General features: G+C 59.1%; 1 protein-coding gene across 1 annotated transcript in view; it reads right to left on the minus strand.

Moving 5' to 3' along the window:
* Positions 1–852: 852 nt before the first annotated feature.
* The window catches only part of SIK3 (SIK family kinase 3), a 188,107-nt gene continuing 163,142 nt past the window's right edge, over positions 853–25,817 (minus strand). Inside the window, 20 exon segments of the mRNA XM_038753384.1 lie at positions 853–2,855; positions 3,465–3,644; positions 3,779–3,905; positions 4,307–4,470; positions 8,044–8,969; positions 9,219–9,355; positions 9,357–9,556; positions 9,853–9,962; positions 10,230–10,315; positions 10,810–10,935; positions 11,257–11,407; positions 13,949–14,092; positions 16,935–17,005; positions 18,934–19,089; positions 19,304–19,457; positions 21,918–22,027; positions 22,198–22,275; positions 22,815–22,958; positions 23,050–23,160; positions 23,534–23,652. Coding sequence (XP_038609312.1) covers positions 3,478–3,644; positions 3,779–3,905; positions 4,307–4,470; positions 8,044–8,969; positions 9,219–9,355; positions 9,357–9,556; positions 9,853–9,962; positions 10,230–10,315; positions 10,810–10,935; positions 11,257–11,407; positions 13,949–14,092; positions 16,935–17,005; positions 18,934–19,089; positions 19,304–19,457; positions 21,918–22,027; positions 22,198–22,275; positions 22,815–22,958; positions 23,050–23,160; positions 23,534–23,652 — 3,281 coding nt within the window. The 3' untranslated portion in view covers positions 853–2,855; positions 3,465–3,477.

A 25,817-nucleotide genomic window follows, 5' to 3' on the forward strand; every position in this document is an offset into this window, starting at 1 on the left:
ATACCATCATCATTATTATATGTTGCCAACTTGTACTTCCCAAGCGCTTAGTACAGTGCTCTGCACACAGTAAGCGCTCAATAAATACGATTGAATGAATGAATTTTTTGAGCGCTTATTGCGTGCAGAGCTGTACTAAGCGCTCGGGAGAGTACAACAATAAACAAGACACGTTCCCTGCTCACAACGAGCTTACAGTCCAGAGGGGTAGACAAACATTAAATAATTACAGATACATAAATAAATACATTCTGGGCGGGCAGCTACTGCTTCATCCTTGAAACAAGGGGCCACTTATCTTCGCCTAACCTAAAGCCCTTCTGCTGCAGGCCTGGCCCAGCCCTTCCCTGGCTGCCGCCCTCCTACATTCATTCATTCAATCGTATTTATTGAGCGCTTACTGTGTGCAGAGCACTGTACTAAGCACTTGGGAAGTACAAGTCGGCAACATATAGAGACGGTCCCTACTCAACAACGGGCTCCTTCTAACCTCTAATGGAGGCCATGGGGCACCACAACCTTCTCTCCCCGAGTTTGTTGACCCCAGTTCCTCCCAGCCCCTCCCAGTCCTTTGTCCCTTCCTCCCAGTGACCTCGCCCTTGTTCCGCTCTCGTGGGTGGGGATGGTGGAGGTCAGACCGGGCTGCGGGCATCTCCAATGAGCTCCACCCTGATCTGCCCATTTTGCCCTCTACATCACGAGGGAACTTGTCTACCAACACTACTGTATTGGACTCCCCCAAGCACCTAACACTGTGTTCTGCACACAGTTAAAGCTCAATAAATACCGTTGAGCGACTGATAGCTCTCCCCACAAGCTCAGCCCCCAGACAAACACCATACGGACAGCAGATCGTAGTCAGTCACAGGTCTTTATTTCTTCTGACCCCACCGCTAACTCAGTGACTGGCTGGAAGCGCCCCAGGGAAAAATACAGACGAGAGATCTCCGCAGGGCGTCTGCTGGTGCCTTTCTTTCTCTGTCCTTTTTTCCGCCTTTCTTAGTCCAACATCGATGAGAAAGGAAAAGATACGTCTGACATTTCCAAAGACCAGAAATAATAGCCGAGTAGCTGAATATACATCCAACATATACTGCGGGGATCGGTTACTACAATACAAAGCCATGATAAACAGCGCGGGACGCAGGATGGCACAGTCTAGACTCCCTGGTGTCCGTCCGGGGGTCCTGGAGGGGGGCGGTCCGGTCTCCCATCAATACGGCATCATGTAAACAAAGTGTGTGCGTGGGAATTCTGGGGAGGGTGGGAAGGGGGTGTCGTGGAAAAGCTCACGGAGGCTTCCAGAGTTTGCCTGTTGCCTCCCTGGGGTGGGCAGAGGGCAGTGGAGGAAGGGGAGGGCAGGGCGAGGGGCCAGATCTTGGGAATGAAGCCGGGAGTCCGGATGCTGGAGATACTCCCACCCCGACTCCTGGGAGGTCTCCCACCAAGGCCTGGTGGTTGGTTTTTCCCCGACTGAAGGCGCGGATTTTTTTTTCTGGTGGAGGGTGGGTCGGGGAGGGGCAGTGTCCTGGTCTCACACTTTCTTCTGTGCAAATTCAGGGCTGGGTCTCAGGGCGGGGAGTTGGGGGGGGGGGCCTCCCCTCTCCTCACAACCGGAGGGTGGGAAAGGCTGCTTCTTGCTTTTCCAAGTCCAAAAGGCGATGCCCCCGGCCCCCCGGCCCCCTGGACCCAGCATGGAGAAGACTTTGGTTTCAAACGGGGAAGAAATGGAGAGGGAAGCGACGCTAATAACAGCAGCTGTCCGTGCTCCGCTGGCTTAGGACCGGGACAGGACATGGTCACAGCTGGCACAGCCCGGGGCGGGGCCTCACGGTTACAAGGTCGTCCAAAAGAAATAAAACACTTTGAACCAAAGGTGCAAGTTCACAATCCAAACAGAGGAGGATCTGGTTAAACGTTCCTCTTCGTAAAACAGAAAAATCCTTTTTTCTTTATTAATAATAATACAATAATAATAATAATAATAATAATAATAACAACAACAACGACGACGACATCAACAACAACAACATCAGTTCCCCCAAACAATTCCTACATGATCGGGAAGGAAACCGGGATGGGGAGGTGGGGAGATGGAGAGGAGGCGCTCGGGCCAGAGAGCCTTCCAGCTCCGGCTGGGGAGGGGAGGCTGCTGGGGGCGGTCGGAAAGGAAAAGGCCGAGCCTGAGAAGGAGCAATCATTTAGCACGCTACGGGAGGGACGGGAAGGGGGAGACCCAGAATTCATACTGCACCATCGGTATATCCGTGTTCCCATCGTCCATTGGGAGGAGCCATGGGGAGGGTCGGGGGTGGACTGCTTCGCGGACCCTGGAGGGGATGGAGGGAAGCAAAGCCAAGCGGAGGTGGGGTTGGGGACCGGTGTTGTGGGTGGAGGGGAGGTTGGGTCCCCTCCCGCCATTCCGAGGCAGCCCAGCCCCACCAGAGCTCCTCCCCGCAGGCCTAGCTGGAGGACTGGCTTCCTGGCACTGGGTGGGAGCGGGCTCGGGGTTACCAGATGCCTGGCTTCTTAGCCGCTATGAGGTCTGGCCCCCTCCCCCGGGGTACCTCCTGCTCCGAGGGCCCCGGCGTCCGGGAACCCCCTCGCTTCTTGGGTCACCCGGGCCAGAGACGCGGCCTCCGAGAGAAAAAGCCAAACTGGGGTTTGCTTTCGCGGGAAGCCTCGGGTTTCCGGTTTATTTCCTGGGCCATGAGCTGGTTGGGACAGAGCCCACCCCGGGGGGGCGGGGGGTGCCGTCAGGGGGGTTGGGAGAGGGATGCAATGGTGATTTGGCGTGCTGCTGCTGCTCGACTCTGTTGGTTTGAAACGGGTCTTTCCATCCCCAGGAGGACACGCTGGAATGGGGAACAGGCAGAGTGAGATGGGGGCTGGCTCAGCTACCCCTGTTGTCGCCCCTTCCCCTGACCCTGAATTCACTAGGCCTGGTGGGGCAGAGCCCAGGAGTTCGAGTCGGTCAGGATTCAGGACTCCTCAAAGCATCCCTGCCCCGGGGGCAAATCCCTGCCTCTGTTGGGGACCGGAGCCCCCACCCAGCCAGGGAGTGGGGCCCGAGGGCCTGTGAGGGTAGGGAGAGTACTGGGCCTCCCGGGAGCCCAGAGCAGGCAGAAAATGGTCCCTCAGCCCCCAGCCCTTCTCTGTGGACCCCGAGTGGGGCCGAAAACTGAGCAGATAACAGACGGCGATCCGGTTGGCTGGACCGGCCTGGTCCCCTGCACTCTAGATAACCAAATTTTACAGCCTTTCTGTCTGGCTGGCTCCATGCCAGATTAGCTGCTGTGGGACCTTTGTCCTGCCCCTCAACCTCTCTGGGCCTCCAACGCTCCCCTATACAATCAGGCTGACATCAGTCCTGCCCGGAGGGCGGAGGGCGGGATTATGAGAAGTTCCCGATGCCGGACACGCCCCGAGCCCTGGGGGTCGGGGGGTCCTGGGGCGATACTCACCCCCAGTTTCCCGTTACACCCCGGCCGGCTCCATGCTGAAGGACACCTCGGGATGCTTGTAGCCCAGCAGGATGTCTGGAACACATGTAGATTGACAACAAGAGGAGTTTAAATGCTGGTTGCCGCTGTTACTGCCGGCTGGCTCCGAGGCCTCTTGACCTTCCACACTCTCCCCACAGTCTGCAAGACCAAAATAACGTTGGGCATTGGGGGCAGGGCCCAGGCTCGACTGGAGCGCGGCTCAGCTGCCCATCACCTGTGGCCCCTCTCCCGGGGGGTCCTGGGGTCCCCACCCCGGCCCTACCGCCCCTTACCCTCGCCCTCACGGTGCTGCTGGCTGCCCATGAGCGACCCCGGACCGAACATGGCGTCGGCCATCCGTGCCGAGCTCAAGACCTTCCCGGCCATCAGGCTCATCCCGGGGACGGCGTCCAGCTGCACCTGCGGAGCCGCGGGAGGGCGGGGAGGGGGAGAGCGGTGAGCTGCGTGGGGGAGCCGTGGGGACTGGGTCCGGGGGCTTAGAGGGATCCTCTGGGGGACTGAACCGACCGACCAGGGAGACCTCACGTGGGGATCGTGTCAGGGGAGACAAGTGAAACCTTGAAGGGGGACCCGAATGACCCCAAGGAGTCAGCTCCCAGCCCTCTATGGGGCGGACAGCCCTGGCTGGGGCTCCTGACAGAGGTGGGGTTGGGGCTGAGGAGAAGACTGGGAGGCCTGGCTGGTGGAAGGGGAGGATTGCTTTGCTGCCCACTTAGAGATGCCCACTTGGAGATACGGTTTGGGATGCCGCCCCTCACGAGCCAGTGCCCCCCCACCCCCGCCCTCCTGGCGCAACCCACGTAGGCATCGCCACCGCTTTGGATGGTGTGGTGTCTCTGGAGGGTTCGCGGCCTGTGGTGGTGGCTGGCGGCTGGGCGCGTCGGGTACCCTGACCCGTTGACATCAGGCAGCTCCATCGCTGGGCTGGGCGGGTTTCTGTCCAAGCAGTTCCCCACGACGGACTCTGCGGGGGCAGAGTGGGGTTCAGCGGGGCTGAGCTCCCCCTGCCCTGCTGGAGGAGAGTACTGGCCACACGGCTGGACCCATCCCCACCCCTCCCGGCACCCACTGGAGCCACCAGGTCTGGGGCAGCGGGGGCAGAGGAGGCTGCAGTACACTGGGTTAGACCTGCCAGTCCTGGGCTCTAGGACTCCTGGTCTACCCAGTCACCTTCTGCCCCTGGGAGATCTGGGCTTCTCCTTGGTGACACTCTTATGGGGAAGAGGGCGGGAGAGCCAGGGCAGAGAGAAAGAGGGATAGGGATCCTGGGAGCCCTGGAGCTGAGCCAAGGACGGTGGCCCAGGCACAGCAGGGCTTGTGTTCGGCGAATGGCCGCTTGACCATATCCCGTGGCCCTGTGGGAGGACAGGGGGACTTGGGCCGGTGGGGAAATTGTTTACAGTTCTCTGGGTGGGAGGTCAAAGGGCAGCCGGTGTGCACAACAACCCAGCGCTGAAGGCCGGCAGAGCACAGAGGGAAATGCGGAGTGCCCATGCCCGAGGGCCAACGGACCCGCGGGCCCACGGTCACACAGGCCCGTGCCCAAACGTACACTTTGGGATTTGCTGGGTGCAGTCAACTCACCTCCTGTCCCACCCAGCATGGCTCACAGCCCCGAGGCTGGGAGATGAGGGAGGGAGGCCTGGGCTGAGGCCATCTGGGAACCTCTGGGTCCAGGTGGCAGGCCCTGACAATCTACTACTACCCCCTCCCTTCATCCCGTCCCCTGCCAACACATTCACCCATGCAGGAGGACACCATCAAATGCGTGCACACATACAGTTTCTGACCCCCAGGGAACGGCAGTGGGTTGGGGGTGAAAACTCCTGGGCAGGGCCCCCACTCTACCACGGTCTGGACAAACGGCCACCCTGCTCAACCTGCCGGCTGTCCCTGCCCTGATGAGGGACCTCAGCCGGCCTCTCGGATCACCCTTGCTCCTCTCCTCCAACGCCAACCTACTCACAACCTACTCCCCCGATCGCACCTATCTTATCGCCAACCCCAATCCTATCTAACTCGCCGCAGGCTCCTCGCCCACATCCCGGAAATCCCTCCCCTTTTATATCTGACAGACTATCACTCTCCCCCATCTTCCAAGTCTTATCACAGCTCCTCCAAGAGGTCTACCCCAATCAAGCCCTCATTTCCTCTACTTCTTCTCCCATCTGCGTTTCACGCACTCAGATCTGTACCCTTTGACATTTGCTCCAGTCAGCCTCACAGCCCTTTCACTCTGCCATCTCCTCTCTCTGTAATTATTTTAATGTCTGTCTCTCCGATCTAGACTGTAAGCTCCTTGTTCGCAGAGTCTGTGTCTACCAACTTTATTGTACTGTATTCCCCCAGATGCTTAGTATGGTGTTCTGCACACAGTAAAAGCTCAATAAACACCATTGATTAATTGACTGATCTCACTATCCTCCTTGGGGCAGCTGTGGGGGTTTGGGGGGGGCACCAAGAGAAGAGAGGGGATTCTGCAGAGGGAACAGGAGGAGGGCTGGGGGTGCGGGAGCTGTTCAGGCTTGCCTGGGTGGACTCAGCCCCGGCCACCCACCCTCCCTCTTTCCCTCCGCCCACCCCTCGCAGCTTTGAGGGGCTAAAGTCCCTCTGAGACAAAGGCCTGATTTCAGCACACTCTCTCCCACCTGGGAGCCGGGCTGTACTCTGACTTTGTTCCCTGACCTGCTCCCAGGCCCAGGTCCAAGGACGGGGGAGGGGTGTCTTCTTGGCTGAGCCTGGAGCTGAGGGATCTCAGGCTGGTCCCCTGGAACTTTGACCCTGTTGGCCCCTGGCTAGGGTGAGTCCAGCTCGAGTGGGGTCCAAGACAGGGCTGAGATTAGGAGACTGGGTGGGGGAGAGGGGTGGGATCGCTCGCCCAGAGAGCCATTCCCCTGCCCAGACTGCTGAGCCGCTGCAGATACCGCCGTATCTCTCTCTTTCTGCTCCCAGAATGGCAGAAGGCTCCAGCAGGTCACAAAGAGTACTCCCGGCACCCTGCCTGGTCCACTGGATGCCCAACACCTCAGCCGGGGTAGTTGTGGGCATTCTAAGGGCACTTGCGGGCCACTGAGGTCTTTGCCTTCTGCCCTTTCCCAGGCCACGTGTCGGGCTGACGGGTCACTCAAACTGCAGGGTTCAGAGCCGAGGCTGGTGGGGTCCTCGCATGGGAGGACAAGTGGGGTTCAGTGGGGGAGGGATGGGGGTGAAGGGAAGGGGGCTCCCAAAGATGACAGGGTAGTGGCACCCTGGACTGTTCCTGAAGGGGAAGCCTGGACAGAGCCCCATTTATGAGGCATCAGAGGCCAAAGGGCTACCGTTGGGACAAGGAGGTGAGCGCGCACACACACAAACACACGTGCGCATGCATGCACCTGTGCACGTACCCGCACACAGGCCAGAGCACGCAGTGCAGTGTGCCGGTGGAGCCCCAGGACTCCTGGCCGGGGGACGTTGATGGCAGAAGGTTGGGGCCTTATAGAACTGCAGGGTCTCGGGACCACCCAAGTTTGGCTAGCCACTGGGACGGGGGGAAGCAGCGTGGCTCAGTGGAAAGAGCTCGGGCTTTGGAGTCAGAGGTCATGGGTTCAAATCCCGGCTCCGCCAACTGTCAGTTGTGTGACTTTGGGCAAGTCACTTCACTTCTCTGGGCCTCAGTACCATCTGCCAAATGGGGATGAAGACTGTGAGCCCCCCGTGGGACAACCTGATCATCTTGTAAACTCCCCAGCGCTTAGAACAGTGCTTTGCACATAGTAAGCGCTTAATAAATGCCATTATTATTATTATCCATGCGGATCTGATCCACTGAGCGGGCCTGGGGCGAGTCATCAGCCAAGTAGGGCCACGGCTTTCCGTCGCCCCCGCCCGCCCCCTTATCCACTGCTGAGACTCGGTGTGGGGCTCCCGGGCTCAGGGTAGCCCCGGGACTGAGCTGGGGAGGGGTGTGCTAGTCTTCCTGGGCTGGGGTCCAGCTGGAACAGCAGCAAGCTGGGTGTGTCCCCGTCCAATTTTCCCCTCTGCCCTAGCTCTGGCTGCGGGACGGTGCCCTTGCTGAGCGCCTCCTCCGCCCCGGTCCCCCCGCACCCTAGCGCACTCTCCACCTCGCCTCTTCCCTCCCTCTTTGCTTCTGGGACTCTCTAGGGAGGAGTTGGGGGTGAGAAGCCTCGCAGGGTGGGGTCTTCAAATGCAAACCCCTGCCCGCTGGACCTCTTTTCCCTTTCATCCATTTAATGATTTCCGTGTCGATCCTCCCGCTCAACTTTAGGCTCCTCGGGGGTCGGGCTCATGTCTACTAACCCTACTGTGCCCTCTCAAGCCCTTGCACGATGCTCTGTGCCCACTGGGCGCTCGGTAAACACTACTGATTGATGGACTGCGGCGATCCCTGCAGATCAGTGGAAAAGGCCAGGTCTGGCGGGCCCTCCCGACGCCCCTGGGTGCCCGCTGCGCCGGGTGGGGGGTGAGGTCCGTGGCTGGCCTCATGACACCGTAACGTCGATTTGGGGTGCCTGCCCCGGGGGCCGCCGGCCCTTACCTCTGCTGGGCACCTTACTCCTCCCAAACGCAATGGCGGGCTGCTGGTGGAAGTGACGCGGCCCCGGGTCTTGCGCCGCACCCCCGGGCCCCAACAGAGACTCGACGCCCGCCGGCCGGCCCGTGCTCAAGAGCAGGGGCCGGTCGGGGCAGCCCTTGGCCGTGGGGCCGGCGTCCTTTCTGTCCGGGAAGCTGCCTCCGACCCCTTCGCACGAGCAGTCCTCCATGCTTTCTGAGGTCATCAGCGGCGCCTGGCGCCCGAACCCTGGGCTGGGACAGGGCGAGGGGCCCGGGGGGAGGCAGTCTGCGGCTCGGATCTGCAGGAGGTGCTGGGGGCTGGCGGCCTGGCCGTGGGCGTGTGCTGGGGAGTAGTCCGCATTCTGATAAGGCAAAGACAATCCCTGGCGCTCGGCCAAACTCTGCCCGCCGAGGCTCGGGCTCAGGTTCCCAGCATCCCCCTGGCTCATGTGCCTCATCAGCTCCTGCTGCTGCTGCTGCTGCTGCTGCCGCTGCTGCTGCCGCTTCATGAGCTGTGCGAACTCGGCGGGGGGCAGCCGGGCGTCCGAGTGGCCCGTGAGCGAGTGCCGGGGGGAGAGAAGTCCTTGGAGGATGTGGGGCACGTGCTGGTGTCTGGAGTAGTCGGGCGGCGTCGGGGACAGGAGGGCCTGCTGCAGGGCGGAAGCCGGGTAGTGGTGGTGGTGGTGGTGGTGGCGATGGTGGTGCGGCGGGGGCGGCGGCTGCGACGGCGACGTTTGCTGGGTGCCGGCGGGGAAGGGCGGGAACTGGTCGAGGGCCGGGACGGGCGGAAACGCCACGCCGGCCGCCGGGCCGTAGCCGCCGGGTGAGCTCCGGGCCGGGTCCGGGAACAGGTGGGGGTGGAGGTGCGCTTGGTCATAGTTGGCAGGGGGGAAGCGGCTCCCGCTCAGGCTGCGGAGACAAAAGGCCCCCGGGGTGGGCGGGGGCCGGGGGGGAGCCCCCCAGCCACCAAACGCCCCTGCCCAGCCCTCGTCCGGCTCCTGATCTGGCTGGAGGACTGCGGCCCCTAAGGTGGGTTGGACGGGGTCTTGAAAGAAGCCAGAGACCTGGGCCCAAGTCGGGGGGGGAGAGGGGAGGGGCATGGCAACAAGCGATGGGCAGCCCCCGCCCCCAGGGCCCTGCTCCCCTTGCCCGCCTCACCTGTGGGCCTCGGCGCTGTCGGCGCTCAGCTGCTTGGACAGCGGGCGGTGCCCATACTGCAGCGAGGCCACTAGGCTGGCGCGCTGCTGCATCTGGATCTGGCTGGCACAGGGGCTGGGGGCGGTGCCCCGGCCGCCCACCGCCGCCCCCGGCAGGCCGCCCCCCCGCCGCCCCCGGCAGGCCGCCGAGCATGTCGGCTGGCTCCTGGACCTGGATGGTCACCTGCTGGGCCACGCAGCTCAGCGCCAGGCTGGGGGGAGGGGAGCAGCTTCCGGCCTGCTGGAAGATGGCACTGCGAGAAGGCAGGCCCTGGAACTGGGAGGATGGGGTGGCGGCACCTAGGGAGGAGGGCAATTCTGAGCCCCCAGGCCCCAGGTTGGCGGCCTGCCCGGAGGCACGGCGGGAGTGATGGGGAGGGGGTCATCCTGAGGTTGGGCGGTGGGACTCCCGGCCGCCTGGACCTGCAGGGAGTCCCCCGTCTGGTGTCCAGTCCCACCCAACACAGATCCGCTAGGCCCAGGACCCAGGGTCCCACAGTCTGGCCTGAGGCCGTCCTGCTGCTGGGAATGGCTTGGGAGGGACAGGGCGGTGAGCCTCCAACCCCCGGCCCTGCGCAGCCTCAGCCTACACTCACCATGGGACTGCAGCAGGGCGCTGCTGACCGGAGGAGGGCTGTCGCTGGGCTGCCTGAAGAGGTGGTTACTGGGGTGACTGGGCGGGGGGCTGGAGGGCTGAATCCGTAACCTACAAAGGCCAAGGACAAACCCGCACATGTGAGCCTCAGGGTCGCATCTCGGTCCGCCAAGGCCAAGTCCAGACGGGCAGGTCCCTGCTCTGCCCGGCGTCCCCTCTGGCCTCCCCAACCTCCGGTGCCGTTCTCGCTGGCAGAGACCCAGACCCTCTGCGGGGCGGAGAACCTCCCGTCCGAGCGAGCGAGCTCTGCTGAGGGGCGGGTGCCCGACACTGGCTCTGGCTCCCCCGGGGCTGGGGCTTTGGCCAAGGGCTCTGTACCTCTGGAGCTGGTGGGTGAGGAGGGCCGGCTGGTTCTCGCAGGCAGACTGGAGTGGTGGAGAAGGCTGAGGAGGGCAGATACAATCCTAGGAGAACCAGAACGGGGAGAGCGTCAGAGGTGGGGAACCACGCCCCGACGCCCAGCTCCATCAGGGTGAAATCCCTCAAGATTCTCGAGGCCCTTCAAGAAGTCATCTGGTCCAGCCCCCTGCCTCCACACCAGAACAGTGACCCACTCCGGGCCAGTGGGTGCCTGTTGGTTGTTTCAAGATGCCTAGGGCCGGGGGCCTCATACATCCCTTCCCTCCTGCCCCGCCCCGACTCAATTCAATCCCCCTGACGGTCAGGATGCTCTTCCTTATATCTCACCCTTCCCGCTCTCACTGCAATTTCGGCTTTCAGCCCGTTTCCTCGAGTTCAGTCTGCTACGGGCCCAGAGAACATCCACAGGTCAGGGTCCTTTCCCAACAAGCCCGTCGTCAGAGACTTGTGGACCCTTCCCCTCGGCCTCCTCTGGTTTCGGCCAGCCCCGAAGTTGCCAGAGGCTGCCCTGGGGCTGGGGGAGACTGGGGGTGGCTACCTGGATCTGTTGCTGGAGGATCTGGTGATGCTGCTCCTGCTGGTACAGCATGTGCTGCTGCTGCGTCTTCTCCAAGACCCGTTCGTCAATCTGGCACCCGTATATCTTCTGCAGCTGCTCACATTCCTGAAACAGACGCAATGGGTGCGGGTGCCCGGCCGGGGCCTGCGAGAGCTGGGGCTCAGGGATGGGGGTAGAGAAGATCCGCTCCCTGGAAGAGGGCTGGGGGCCGGGCAACCCCTGGGGAGGGGGCGGCAGAAGGGAGAAGTCTGGGCGGAGCAGCCCCAAGGAGGCCGAGAGGAGACGGGCCCCTCTCCCTGCCCCGGGACTGCGTCCCCCTCCCTGGGGGGCACCGGGCCACCCCAGTCGCTGGCTGCGCCTGCTGAAGACCCCTTCGAGGGCCCAGGGGGCCAGAGGGCTCCAATGGGCTGCCCCACTCCCCTCTACCTGCTGCAGCTGCTTGATGCTGCTGTTGGTGGCCATCTTCTCCAGGTGAGCTTTGAAGGCCTGGATGCTGGCGGCCCCGTCAGAGAAGCGGCGCACGGGGGAGAAGCGCTCAGCGGGGAGATGCAGGGTGTTGGAGTCCTTGTAGATGGAGCTGCCGTACAGGGAGACGGGGGCTGGTTCATGCCGGTGTCCCCCCTCACCCGACCTGGGGGAACCTCATGGGAACTGGGACGGGGGAGGCGCGCGGCAGATGGGACCACCAACACCCAGGGGCTGGGCAGAACCCTGGGAGCTCTGCCAAAGCCTCAGCCCTCCCTGGAAATGAGGTTCTGGTGTGGACTGGCACGTGCCCCCAACTCCCCACTCCCACAGGAGCAACGGCATGCTCCATTTTCCCACCCCCTCGCTTGATCCCTGAGGAGCGGCCCGAGAGGAGGAGGAGGGCTGAAGGTAAGAAGCTGACCACAGCCCGGTTGCCTAATCGGGAGATATTTGTGAGCCTCAGGTGTGTAGATAAAAGACTGCCGAGGCAGCTGATTGCCTGCGAACAGCAGGAGGGGCCCAGTGCGGGGTGGGATGACCCCAGTTGCACTCAGTCTGGTGCTGGCTCGGTAGGACTGCTTCAGGCAAGTCTGACAGCCAGAGTCCAGAAGGCCTTGCCCTGTACAGGCCAGTTCCGTCTGGGCCTCTCGCTCGGCTTTGCTAGGCACCATCAACCCGCTCCCGGAATACCCCACTCTCCCGGACTAAAAGCTCAGTCTCTCCTCCTGCCCTGGACTGGGACCCAGTTCCACTCGGCTCTCTTCCGACAATGGAAGCAGCGTGACCCGGTGAAAAAAATCACAGCCCTGGGAGTCAGGGCACCCGGGTTCTAATCCTGGCTTCCCCACTGGTCTGCAGCGTCACCTTTGTTGGGCAAGTCACTCACTTCCCTGGGTCTCAGTTTCCTTATCTGTAAAATGGACAATAAGTTCCTGGTCCCCCTCTTCCTCCGACTGTGGGCCCCATGTGGGACAGAGATTGTTTCCGATCTGATTGAAGAGTATCTACCCCAGTGTTCATGGCAGTACTTAGCACATAGTATGTGCTTAACGAATACCACCATGAATAACCCCCAGTCTTTCTCCAAGGGAAATTAATGACTCTGCCCTCTTCTAAAGGCGCTGCCGCTCACAGAGATGGTCGGTCGGGGAATCGGCTTCCGCCGCCTGATGACATCTGAGGGCCCCGGGGCCATGAGGTCCCCAGAGCATGGAGGTATCTGGAGGCCCCTGGACTCCCAGCCTGGGGCCAGACTGACCTTGGCACCAGCTGACCACTTCAGATTGATAGCCTGAGTGGACAATTCTGAGCTCCTGTGTCCAACTTTTCTCATCTGGGGCCAGGGGAGACCTGGGCACTGTGGGAGGGGAAACCCAGGGAGCTGATCCCACTGGGTTCTGGGGGCTAAATCTGCAAAGCTGCCCAGAGCTGGCGGGCATACGGGGTTTTGGAAGGCGACGGGGCTGGCTTCAGGCGGGTGATCTCTAGTTGAACCCGGCTGAGACTCTTTGTCAAGACAAGTGGGGGCAAATGGGGATGAAGAGGTCAGGCCTTGGGCATCCAGGAGGGACGGGAGTCCAGGATCGAGGGCCTGGGGGCAGCCACGGGGAGGATTTCCCTCGGGATGGGGCAGAAGTGGTGGGAAGAGGAAGGCTTTGTGGCATCTGATGAGCAGCAGTGCCTAAGCTTGCTGGTGGAGAGTGGGATGGCAGGGAACTCAGGCCATTGCATCCAATGGAGTCCCTCTGGAGAGGTGCTTACGTTCTTCTTCGGAGAGGCCTAATGCCGCCTGCCCCGGGAACTGGCTGTCCCCAGGAGTTACCTCAGGCTGCTGGTGGGCTTATCTCTCATGGAGATTGCCTCACAGAGTTCCAGCGTGGCACTGACCCTGCCTGGGCTGCTCAGAGTTCACCGGCCTGGCTGAGAGCATCGGGGCCCCGCACGGCTGGGGCCGGCTGCTTATGACACGGCCCAGCTTCCTGGTCTCGAACATCAAGCGCTTAGTACAGTGCTCTGCACACAGTAAGCGCTCAATAGATACGACTGAATGACTGACTCCTAGGGACTGGGGGGCGGCCACTGGGTTCCCCTCCCTGAGTGCAGCTAGAGGAGCGAGGTCAGACCCCCTGGTTCAGCTCCCTAAGGGACTGGGGACTCAGATAGACTCTGCCTCACCACCTCTCTGCCAAGTCCAGCCTGCAGCGGGATTTACTCGGGGCGCCCTTGGCGACCGGGCACCTTGATAAACAGCCTGATGTGGGCATTTTTCTAAATATGCCCACTGCAGATGGACAAGAGCTCTTGGCTCTGCCCACTCATGAGGGACGGAGTGGGGGGCTGTGTCTTTCTGTGTCGCCTCAACCGCCAACTCCTCTCCTGCCCGAGGCCAACCACAGAAGGCCAGGCGTACAGGCCAGTCGCAGGCCCTCCTCCACCTGGCGAATGGTGTCCGGGAGCATCCCCCCCGGCAAACCATGGGTTTGACCAGAAAGAGGTCCCGGGAATGTGGGAATGAGCCGCTGACAAGGCGAGTGGGCCGGCAGGGTGCCTGGGTTCCTTCTGTGGCCAAGAGATGCTTGAATCTCCCCTTCAGTCCGGTGCCCGGTGGCCCACTCGGGGGTGGCTCCCGACTGTGGCTGTGCCTACTCACCGGTGCTGATCGGGGACCAGGTGGGGAGGCCAGACGCGGGAACGGTAGGGCTGCTGTCCGAGCTGCCACTGCAGGTCCGGAGGAATCTCTGTGGCCGGGTTGGTCATGGCCAGTGTGTGCCTTTTGGACCTATTTGCCAAGTACCTACAACAAGCAGGGGGACAGTGCCCGGTGAAAAACCGGGATGGAGACCACTGGCCGGCAAGGAGTGTCACAGGTGACCCGGCGGCTGCCCTCTCAGAAAAATGGGGCTTGGTGAGGTGTAGGGGGGCACCAGCCCAACTGTCCCCTCCATAGGCAGCACCCCAAGGGCACTGTCAGTAGTCACGGCCCCATGTGGCCCCACCCTAGCAAGTGTTGGGTGGAGAAGCAGGGGAATACGAGCCCAAGGAGAACACGGAGGGAGGTGTCAAGGAGGACAAGCGGCTGGTTCCAGGCTTTCTCATCTCCTCTTGGCTCATCGCCATTGTCATGGTCTGTGGGAAGGCCGAGGGCCCCAAGGGGAGGCAACTATCTGACTGTCCTGAGATGCACAGACGCCCTCTGCCCATGACCTCTGGTTCCCCGCCCGCCCCGACCACTACCCTCAGGTTCCCAGGCAGGCCAGTACCAAACCGCCCAGAGGCGATGCCAGGCACAGTGGGGAGGAGGGGATACCGCAGGGCACAGGCGGTTCTGGGAGTCTGGCCTGGCTCCCACCTCCCTGGTTCGTTAATAAGAAAATGGGAGGGATTCCTGGGGCGGGAGCTGGGCCAAGGGCAGGATCTTTAATGGTTTGTTCTCCGTTTCTTCTCTACTGGCAGGTTGAAGAGATCATCTTATTTCCCCAGTCCTAGAGAGGGTCAAGGGGCCAGAGGGAACCTCACACCATCTTCAGCTCCACCTGCCTCTTGGGGCAAATGGCTTCCAGCTGCCCAAACCCTGAGACCCCAGGCAGTGGCTCCTAACAAACAGAGAGGCGGACGAGGGAAGGCTTGCATTCCAGTGGTTTTGCCAATCCGGAAGTCACTGCGTGGCAATGGGGTGTTGAGGGGGAGAGGGGCGGAAACGGCCCACAGGGTAGAAGAAAGGGCACCATGGGGGGACCACCACCAGCCAGCAGGGCTGACCCAACCCAGCCTCTCTGCTCATGCTGCAGATGAGGCTCCGGGCAGGAGAATGAGGAGGGGGGCTTCAGCAGGTGCTATAATGGGGAGGGTCTGTGCCCACAGATCTGGTGGTGGGACCCAGCTAGCTGCCCGCCGTATTTCACGGGTAACGAGGGGAGGAGCCTGCAACCTTGGCATTATCCTCGACTCATTCCTCTCCTTCAATCTGAGTATGTGGTCTGTCACCATTCATTCATTCATATTTATTGAGAGCTTACTGTGTGCAGAGCACTGTACTAAGCACTTGGGAAGTACAAATCAGCAACATATAGACAGTCCCTACCCAACAACATTCCCAAAGTCTAGAAGGGGGAGACAGACAACAAAACAAAACAAGTAGACAGGCGATAAAATTGGGTTGGACACAGTCCCTATCCCACATGGAGCTCTCAGTCTCAATCCCCGTATTTCAGATGAGGTACCCGAGGCACAGAGAAGTGATGTGATTGGCCCAAGGCCACACAGCAGACCAATGGCAGAGTCAGGATCAGAACCCATGAACCTCTGATTCCCAGGCCTGTGCTCTATCCACTACACCATGCTGCTTCTCTCAATTCCCCAGGAGGGAAATGAAAACATTTCCTTTGAAAACAGCTACATCAGTACAGATCCGTGCTCCTCTGACCCTCTTACACCCAAATCTTGCCAGTTCACTGGAAGCAGCGTGGCTTAGTGGATAGAGCACAGGCCTGGGATTCAGAAGGACCTGGGTTCTAATCCTGGCTCCACCACATGTTTGCTATGTGACCACGGGGAAGTCATTTCACTTCTCTGTGCCTTAGTGACCTCAACTGTAAAATGTGGATTAAGACAGGGAGCCCCATGTGGGACAGAGACTGTATCCAACCTGATTAATTTTTATCTACCCCAGGGCTTAGAACAGTGTTTGGCACACAGTAAGCGTTTAACACGTACTATTATTATTATTATTTCCACAACATCTCCAGAAACTGCCCCTTTCTCTCCACCCAAACTGCATCCACCTTGGCCCGAGCACTTGTCATATTCTGCCACGACTGCTGCGGTGGCCTGCTCGCTGACCTCCCTTCCTCCAGCCTCTCCTGTCTCCAGTCCCTACTTCACTGTTGCCTGGATCATTCTTTTAGAACGTCAAACTATGCATCTCTCCCCACGCCTCAAGAAACTTCAGAGGTTGCCCATCCATCTCCACATTAAAGAGAAACCTCTCACCCTTCTCTCCCCTTATCCTCCTTTCCCACTACAGCCCGGTCTACACACTTTGCTCCTCTAACACTAACCCGCTCAACTCTACCTCATTCTCATCCCTCTCACCTTGGACCCCTTGCTTACACCCGCACTCCTGCCTGAAACTCCCCTCCCCTTTATAATAATAATAATGATGGCATTTATTAAGCGCTTACTATGTGCAAAGCACTGTTCTAAGCACTGGGGAGGTTACAAGGTGATCCGGTTGTCCCACCTGATCACCTTATAGCCAATAGTCCAACATCCTCCCCATCTTCAAAGCCCTATCCCCTCCAGGAAGCCATCCCTAAATCCTTAGACTCATTTACTTCCTCTACTTGTTGTTTATTTTAACATCTGTCTCCACCACTAGACTGTAAGCTCCTTAATGGCAGGGATTGTGATTACCAACTCTAACATACTCTCCCAGTCCCTTAGTACAGTGCTCTGTCCAGGATAAATGCTCCATAAATCCCACTGATTGGCTATGCAGTCTGACAGGGGAATGAAAGCTGTAAATCCTGAGCGGTGCCCCGACCAGCACTCTGCTCCACGTTCTGCATAGGTGACTTTTTGCTAGCGGTTGGGGGGCACCCCAAGGGCATGGGTGAATCTGCCACGGGGCCCGTTACCTCTGCACGGCTTCCTGATCCGGTTCCCCGTCGGAGCTCTCCTCATCCACAGGGGTCACAGCGGGCACTGCCTGCAGGGGAACAAGAAGGAGGAGCTCAGGGGGCTTAAGGAGTTGAGCCCGGGGCCACCCTGGGCCTCGCCAGCTGCCCGAAGGGCATCGATGCTGACAGGCAGACAGAGTGTCCTTGACCTCATGAGGGAAGCGGGGAGGGAGGGAGGTCTCCAAGTTAAATTTCCAGCTTGGCGGGAAACAAGCCAACTAATTGGCTTAAAAGAGGAGGAGGAGGAGGAGGAGGGGAGTGGGGGGGAGGAAGGGAGAAGCAAGGACAGGATAGAGAGAGAGAGGGTGAGGGGGAGAGAGAAAGCGAGAGAGAGAGGGAAGTCCAGCCGCCCACACACATTCTTTCTGTTGTTTCTCAATGGCACAAGAGCACAGCTCAAGGCCGCCTCAGATGGGGCTTTCCCTGATTGACCCCGGCCACCCTCCTTTCCGAAGGGGCTTGTTTCTAGTTGTCCATGGCCTGCTTGCCTTTATCCCCCTACTGACCAGGGCCGGACTGTGCCTCTTCTCAGGCCTGAACCCCCAGGGCCCGCATCAGGACTGGCCCGGGGCACTACATTGGGGGTGACCCGGACGAAAGTTGAGCCTGGCAGCTGAGTGGAGTGGGCCTGGGGCTTCTGGAGAACAGGTTGGGGTTGAGTCCAAGAAAGACCAAAAAGCCATCCATCCGTGAGGACAGCCCTCAGACTCGCCAGACCAACGACTTGTCCAACTGGAGAAAAGAGCATTGTGACTTGCTACCTCAGGCCAGGGCCGAGGTGCTGGGGGGGGTCCCGGGGTGAGGGCCCGGGGCTCTGCCACTGTTGCTGCTATTCTGCTCTGCTCATCAGTGCCAGGCAGGGAAGCCGCTGGCTAGGGCCTTGGGAGCTGGGACCTGTAATGGGGGGCAGCCTCTCCAGGGACAAATCCTGAGAAGGTCAAGGCCCCTGCTCCGTGGAGGTGGAGCCAGCTGAGGGAGGAAGACCCCAGGACGTTTGCCTCTACTCCGGACACCTCTCGTCTCTTCAACTTAGTCCTGCGGAGAGTCGGGGACCCTGCCGAGCCCCCTGTCTAAGCTCCTCCCAAGTCAACCTAAGAAGCAACATGGCCTGATGGGAAGACCATGGACTTGGGAGTCAGAAGGACCTGGGTTTTAATCCTAGCTCCACCACATAGCTGCTGTGTGACCTCAGGAAAGTCACTTCACTTCTCTGTGCCTCAGTTACCTCATCTCTAAAAATGGGGGATAAGACTGTGAGCCCCATGTGGGACAGGGACTGTATCCAACCTGATTTGCTAGTATCCACTCCTGCACTTAGTACAGTACCTGCCACAGAGTAAGCACTTAACAAATACCACAATTATTATTATTAGCCATCCCTCACTCTCGACTCTCCCGCCTCCCCTCCCTCGCTCACGCTGTTCCTCCATCCCAGGATTCCCTCCCTCCCCAACACTGGATGACCCACAACTATTCCCACCTTCACAGCCCTCCTGAAATCCCGCCTCCTCCAACAAACTTTCCCCGGTGAATCTCTCAACCCCGCAAAGCCCCATCGTCCTTTCTGTCAACTCTAATATTGGGAATTTACTCACACCCTCCTTAGCACTCCAGTAAAAGCGTCTGTTCGATTTTACTTATTTTGACCTCTCTGCTTGTAAATGTTTTTCTGTCTGTCTCCTCTTTTGAGCAGGGAATGTTATTTATTTATTCTTCTTTATTCTATACTTCTCCAGCACTCAGCAGAGCGCAGCACTCCAAATGGTTGCTTGATAAATACTGCTGCTACTGCTACTACTGCTATTACTATTATTACTGCTACTAAAGCTTGTCTTACTACTGCTACTACTAGTTCTTCTACTGCTGTTATTACAACTAGTACTTCGATTGCTGTCACTACGACTGCTACTCCTGCCGTTCCTACTATTGCTAATCTGGGGCCCCTGCGGCTACTCACTGGTGTCATGGTGACGAGGGGGGATGGCCCCCGGGGACGCTTGAGCAGCTGCTGGGCATGCAGCTGGATGTTGGCTCCGCCGTCCGAGGCCCGCCGTCCGAGGGGGCCCATCCCGTTCAGCAGCTGCAGGGTGGGAGGCTGCAGGAGGGTCTGCTCCTGCGGCGGGGGAGGCAGTGAGACAGACTGCTTGGTGCGGGGATCAGGGACGAAGGGGGCCAGATGAGCAAAGACTGAAGGGGCTGCCCTCTCTCCCCACTCTGGGCAGCCTGGGAAAGCCCGGGAAAGCTTCACCCGGCCCGCGCCGGGTGATGCATCCCCACCCAGCCTCTGGAGCGGTGTCCCCAGCCCAGCTGCTGGGAAGCCCGGTCACCTTGTATTCCAGCTGGCTGGCGGGCTGCAGGTTCTGGGCGGGCAGCAGGCTGTGCAGGACGTTCATGTTGGGTGTCACCTGGAGGAACGGGGCCTGCGGGGCGATCCGCGGGAAGCCGGGCAGGACTTTATGCAGGTCTTCCATCACCTCCGTGCTGGCCGGGGAAGGGAAGCCAGGTTAGATCGCCCTACCGGGGTGGGCCTGAACCACCCCCGTCGGGCCAGAGGGGACCGAGAGAGGCCCAGCCCTCTGTCTCCAGCCACAAATGACCAGTCCACCCAGGAGGGCAGGTCAGAGGTTGGCTCCCCTGGGCATCGGGCCAGTGTTGATGCTCACGTCCCCCTGGACTGTCCTTGGCTCCTTTTGCTGAGGAGAACAGCTGCCCCCAGAAGACCTCCCCAGACCTGTAGTCGCTGGGGGTGGGGGCCCCCGGTCCCCTCAGCCCTTGGACTCCCAGCACCACGTTCATCTGATTTCACCCACTGTGTTACCTCCTGTAACCTAGAGAGGCTCTGGAGGACCCTTCTGAGGGGTCAAAGCCCCCTGTTTGGACTTGGGATATGGGTGACCTTCACTCCCTGCTCCTTAATAATAATAATGATGGCATTTTTTAAGTGCTAACTATGTGCAAAGCACTGTTCTAAGTGCTGGGGAGGTTACAAGGTGATCAGGTTGCCCCACGGGGGGCTCACAGTCTTAATCCCCATTTTACAGATGAAGGTACTGAGGCACAGATAAAGTAAGTGACTTGCCCAAAGTCACACAGCTGACAATTGGACTCCTCACCCTGGGCTAAACTCCTCACCCTGGGCTTCAAGGCTGTCCATCACCTCACGCCCTCCTACCTCACCTCCCTTCTCTCCTTCTACAGTCCAGCCCGCACCCTCCGCTCCTCCGCCGCTAATCTCCTCACCGTACCTCGCTCTCGCCTGTCCCGCCATCGACCCCCGGCCCACGTCATCCCCCGGGCCTGGAATGCCCTCCCTCTGCCCATCCGCCAAGCTAGCTCTCTTCCTTCCTTCAAGACCCTACTGAGAGCTCACCTCCTCCAGGAGGCCTTCCCAGACTGAGCCCCTTCCTTCCTCTCCCCCTCGTCCCCCTCTCCATCCCCCCCATCTTACCTCCTTCCCTTCCCCACAGCACCTGTATAGATGTATATATGTTTGTACATATTTATTACTCTATTTATTTATTTATTTTACTTGTACATATCTATTCTATTTATTTTATTTTGTTAGTATGTTTGGTTTTGTTCTCTGTCTCCCCCTTTTAGACTGTGAGCCCACTGTTGGGTAGGGACTGTCTCTATACGTTGCCAATTTGTACTTCCCAAGCGCTTAGTACAGTGCTCTGCACATAGTAAGCGCTCAATAAATACGATTGATGATGATGATGAATTGGCGGAGTCGGGGTTTGAACCCATGACCTCTGACTCCAAAGCCTGTGCTCTTTCCACTGAACCACGCTGCTTCTCAATTATTCCTTCTTCTTCCCTGACAGGGACTTGGGGAGAGCAAAGCTACCTAGCGTGTCTTGAGACCCTGCCATTCCTCAGCCTTGGCTTCCCCAAACCCAATTCCCTTAGTCTTCCTAGGAGCCCAGGCCCTCAGCTCCTCCCCCTGCACCCCGACTGCCCTCCACTTTCGCCGCAGGATGCACAGGTCAGCGCCGGGCAAGGGATCCCAGGCAGGTCTGGCATAGTTCATTTTCTCCTCATCCGGGTGCTCACCGGGCTCTGAAAGGGAAACGCTGACCATGGCCCCTCTGGGGATGGGATCTGGGACTTTGGGCAAGTCACTTAACTTCTCTGGGCCTCAGTTACCTCATCTGTGAAATGGGGATTAAGACTGTGAGCCCCCCGTGGGACAACTTGATCACCTTGTGACCTCCCCAGTGCTTAGAACACTGCTTTGCATGTAGTAAGCGCTTAATAAATGCCATCATCATCATCTGGGAGGGATCTTGGGGGGATGATCTAGCCCCAGGGCCATCTCTCCACTATGGCCACTATGGTGGGGGTGGCCAGCGATAGATAGGAAGGCAGCCCAAAGTGGCCGCTGATTCACTGGGGGAAGAATGTCACGTGAGAATGCTCTTCCAGCGACCTTTCTGCGGGCTGAATGACGCACGCCTCCCCAGCCCCAGGCAGCTGACGTTGTCCCTGGAGCCGGAGCCTGGGGTTGACCCGATCTCTCACTGCTCGGGAGCAGAGCGGGCCGCTGGGGGCTGGGAAGGCCTGCTGGCACGGAGAGACCCGGGTCATTTGGATGTGTCAGTGTTGCCGCTGAAGGAAGGGGCAGAGAGGGTCTCCTCGGGACTCCCGGGGCTGTGACTTTCTCAGCTACATCCCTGGCTGGGTTTGGGTGTCTACACAACCCCAGGATACATTAGCTAAAGCGGGTCACACCGCAGGGGTTATCTACACTGTCCCCAAGAGGTGCTCGCTTAGCCAGGGCTCAGAGGTGGAGAGCGGCTGGAGGGGGTAGGGTGGATGGGACTTGCCTTTTCGTAATGATTTCAACTGAGGCTGGCGTGACACCCCCTTCCGCCCGGCCTGGGTGAGCTGGGACCCCGGAGGGGAGGACGGTTGGGAGTTTGGGGGTCCCACACTCACCGGGGGTCGGCCACGCCCACGGTGTGTCTCCTCATGGACAGGTATCGGACTAGGGCTTCTGGGGACGGTTCCTCCCCTTCGTCACTGTCCAGATTCATTGTCCCGTCAGTCTGTGGAGGTGGGGGAGAGAGACACACACACATACACACACGTGAATACATGTATGCATACATACCTGGACATACACATGCCCACACATGACTGACTGGGAAACTGGAGGTGGGGGCTGGAGGGGGACCAGGCCGGGGTTGGATCTGGGGGGCGGCGGCGGCTCTCTCACCTCTACGATCTGGTTCTCGGGGTTGATGAGCTGCACCTGGGGAACGCTGAGGCTCACGGTGTTGCCCGTCGGCTCCGTCTGGAAATGATAACGGCCATAAAAATTGCGGTATTTGTTAAGTGCTAAGTGCCAACCACTGTACCAAGTGCTGGAATAGATACGAGTTACGGTGATAGAAGATACAAGATAATTAGGTCAGGCAGGGGCTCACAGGAGGGAGGACAGGTATTCCATTTTAACAGATGAGGAAACTGAGGCCCAGAGAAGTGAAGTGACTTGCCCAAGGTCACCCAGCAGAAGTGTGGAAAAAAGCGCTGGCCATGATGCCAGCCTCGTCAGCGTAGAATGGGTTCTGGAAAAGGTAGGCGGAGGCCCCGGGGAATGGCGTTCAAGGGGTGGGCTCCTGTGGATGACCTGGCCCTGCTGGCTCTCCTGCCCCTCCTGCCCCTCGAGCACGCCCCAGCCCAGAACAAAGGGAGAGACAGGAAGGACGGGGGAAGCGGGGATGCCCCAGCTTGGCCCAGCTGCCCCGGCCTGTCAATAGCCCGTCCAGGGCTCGGGCCTGACCCGAGGGCTTCTGGGTCTGGTCTGCAGGAGACACCGGGGGCCCCTCGCACCTGGATGTTGGTGGACGCAGGGAAGGCGATGGTCCTGGGCGTGCCGGGGGCACCTCCGACACGCAGGTTCTTGTGTCTCTTGAGGCGGTCGCACAGGAGGCTGTAGATTGCACTGTAGTGGTCATAGGCGTCTGCCCTCAGGGACTATGGGGAGAGAGAGCCCGTGAGGGGGAGTCCCACTGAATGCCGCCACGCAGGGGAGGGTCCGGGGAGCGGCGGGGGACTTCCCCGTCACCTGTAACGTCCGCTCCTTGTCCAGTCCCATCTCCGCCATGGCCAAGAGCACATCATCATTCGGGGGCTCCAGCTGTCTCCCCACCTTCAGGTGCTGACACTCGGCGATGAGCTGTGGGGGACATGGGGGCCTCAGTAGAGATGCCCACCAGGCCGCACCCAAAGTGACCCCGCCGAGATGCCCGTCCGTGGCTCCCCGGGCTCACAGACTCAGCGGCGCTCGGGTGACCCCGCCAAGATGGGTAGTCTGCAACCCTGCTGCCCCTGAGGAGCTGAGGAGGGAGCCCCGAGGGGGCTCAGGGAGTCACATGGCGGAGCTCCCTAGGACTTTCAGCTGCTTTGGCACCAGTCTGAAGTGCCTCGCCATTGTCGGCCTCCTCCCAGGCTCCTGCCCCTGGTGGCTTGGGTGCTTGGCAGCCCCGCTGACCCAGATCGAGGTTGGGGATGAAGCCAAATCCCCCCATGAGGGGCCGGGCTGGGCTCACCCTGTCGAAATTGGGATCGGGCTCCCCGAGCTTCATCCACTTGTGTTTGCTGATCTGCTCCAGTGACAGGCGCTTGCTGGGATCCAGGACCAGCATGTGGCGGATCAAGTGCTCACACTCTGCAAGACAGTGGAGGCCGGGGGCCGGCCGGCAGGACCTCCATCAACCGGGGCTGGACAGTCCAGACCCAGTCCTCCCCCTCCCCGCCCCTTCCAGCTGCCCTCCATCGCTCCTTGGTAGCGTGGGCAGAGGTGGGGCAAGGAGAGGGACCCTCCAATCAGTCCCTTCTGCCACTTCTAGGCTGCTGCAATGGCAGTTTTGGAAAGCGGTGGTGGACTTCCTGTCATCCCAATGGTGCTGCTCATCAAGGAGAGTGGGGGGACCAGGCCCCCAGATGTCGTCCATGTCAGCCCAGTGAAGGAAGGAGGAAGGCTCCAGCTGCAGCCCCATAAACCTCTCTCTATGGTCCAGAGCCACCCTCTTGCCTCGGTTCAGCCCTCCGCTCCACAACCAAGCCCCGGGACAGGGGCTTGCCACGGTGCATGAGTGGCTTCTTGACCTACCAGACACATTTCCAGCACCCTCCCCCACCATTAATTGTATTTACTGAGTGCTTGCTGTATGCAGAACACCATAGTAAATGCTTGGGAGAGTGAAAAGAGGAGGAAGAGGGAGAAAAGAAGAGGAGGAGGAGGAGGAGGAAAAGGAGGAGGAGGAGGAGGTGGAGCTCAAAATCCAATCCCCCGGGATCTTTCCACCAGGCCAGACTGGCTACTGAGACCCCTTGATGGCTCTACCTGGATGTCATCCTTGCTCAGGGTTCAATCAATCAATCAATCAATCAATGATATTGAGTGCTTACTATGAGCAGAGCACCGAACTAAGTGCTCAGGAGAGTACATTATGGCAGAATCAGCAGACACGTTCCCTGCCCATAATAATTCAGCCTTCAGCCAGACAGTGCTTTGACCCAGAGGGCTGAATGGTTTTGACTGCCTGAATAATCATGATTGTACATATGAAATGCTTACTAAAGGGCAAGCATAGTGCTAAGCGATGGAGTAATAATGGCAATAATAATAATACTAACATTTGTTAAGCACTTTGTGCCAAGCACTGTGCTAAACACTGGGGTAAATAATACAGGATAATCAGGTTGGCCAACCTGTTCCACACAGGTCTCCCAGTCAGAGTAAGAGAACAGGCAGAAGAGGTAGGCCTTCCCAGATTGAGTCCCCCTTTTCCTCTGCTCCCCCTCCCCTCCCCATCACCCTGCCTCCCTCCCTCTACTCTACTCCCCTCCCCATCCCACAGCACTTGTGTAGATATGTACATATTTATTATTCTATTTATTTCTATTAATGATGTGTAAATATCTATAATTCTATTTATATTGATGCTATTGATGCCTGTCTACTTGTTTCGTTTTGTTGTCTGTCTCCCCACTTCTAGACTATAAGCCCGTTGTTGGGTAGGGATTGTCTCTATTTATTGCCGAATCGTACTTAGTAAGGTGCTCTGCACACAGTAAGCGCTCAATAAATACGACTGAATGAATGAAGAGGTAGAGGGAGTCAGAACAGCCTCCAAAAAAGAATGCCTGCCTTTCCTGCAACGTTAAGCTTTTATGGTGACCAAATGGTGTTCATGGATCAATCCTCTGCAAGCCTCCCCTGCGAGGTCTGCTTTGTTTTGGAGGAAGAAAAGGCTGCGAAGCCAAGGCTGTCTCTCCTGAACAAGCGATGGAAGTTGTGCCGGGGTGTCCAGAGCCTGATTGAATGAAGAGGTAGAGGGAGTCGGAACAGCCTCCAAAAAAGAATGCCTGCCTTTCCTGCAACGTTAAGCTTTTATGGTGACCAAATGCTGTTCATGGATCAATCCACTGCAAGCCTCCCCTGTGAGGTCTGCTTTGTTTTGGAGGAAGAAAAGGCAGTGAAGCCAAGGCTGTCTCTCCTGAACAAGTGATGTAAGTTGTGCCGGGGTGTCCAGGGCCTGATTGAATGAAGAGGTAGAGGGAGTCGGAGCAGCCTCCAAAAACGAATGCCTGCCTTTCCTGCAACGTTAAGCTTTTGTGGTGACTAAATGGTGTTTGTGGATCGATCCTCTGCAAGCCTCCCCTGCGAGGTCTGCTTTGTTTTGGAGGAAGAAAAGGCAGTGAAGCCAAGGCAAGGACGGGGCTGTCTCTCCTGAACAAGCGATGGAAGTTGTGTCGGGGTGTCCAGGGCCTGAATGAATGAAGAGGTAGAGGGAGTCGGAGCAGCCTCCAAAATAGAATGCCTGCCTT

Source organism: Tachyglossus aculeatus, chromosome 11 (assembly GCF_015852505.1).
Source record: "Tachyglossus aculeatus isolate mTacAcu1 chromosome 11, mTacAcu1.pri, whole genome shotgun sequence".
NCBI lineage: Eukaryota > Metazoa > Chordata > Mammalia > Monotremata > Tachyglossidae > Tachyglossus > Tachyglossus aculeatus.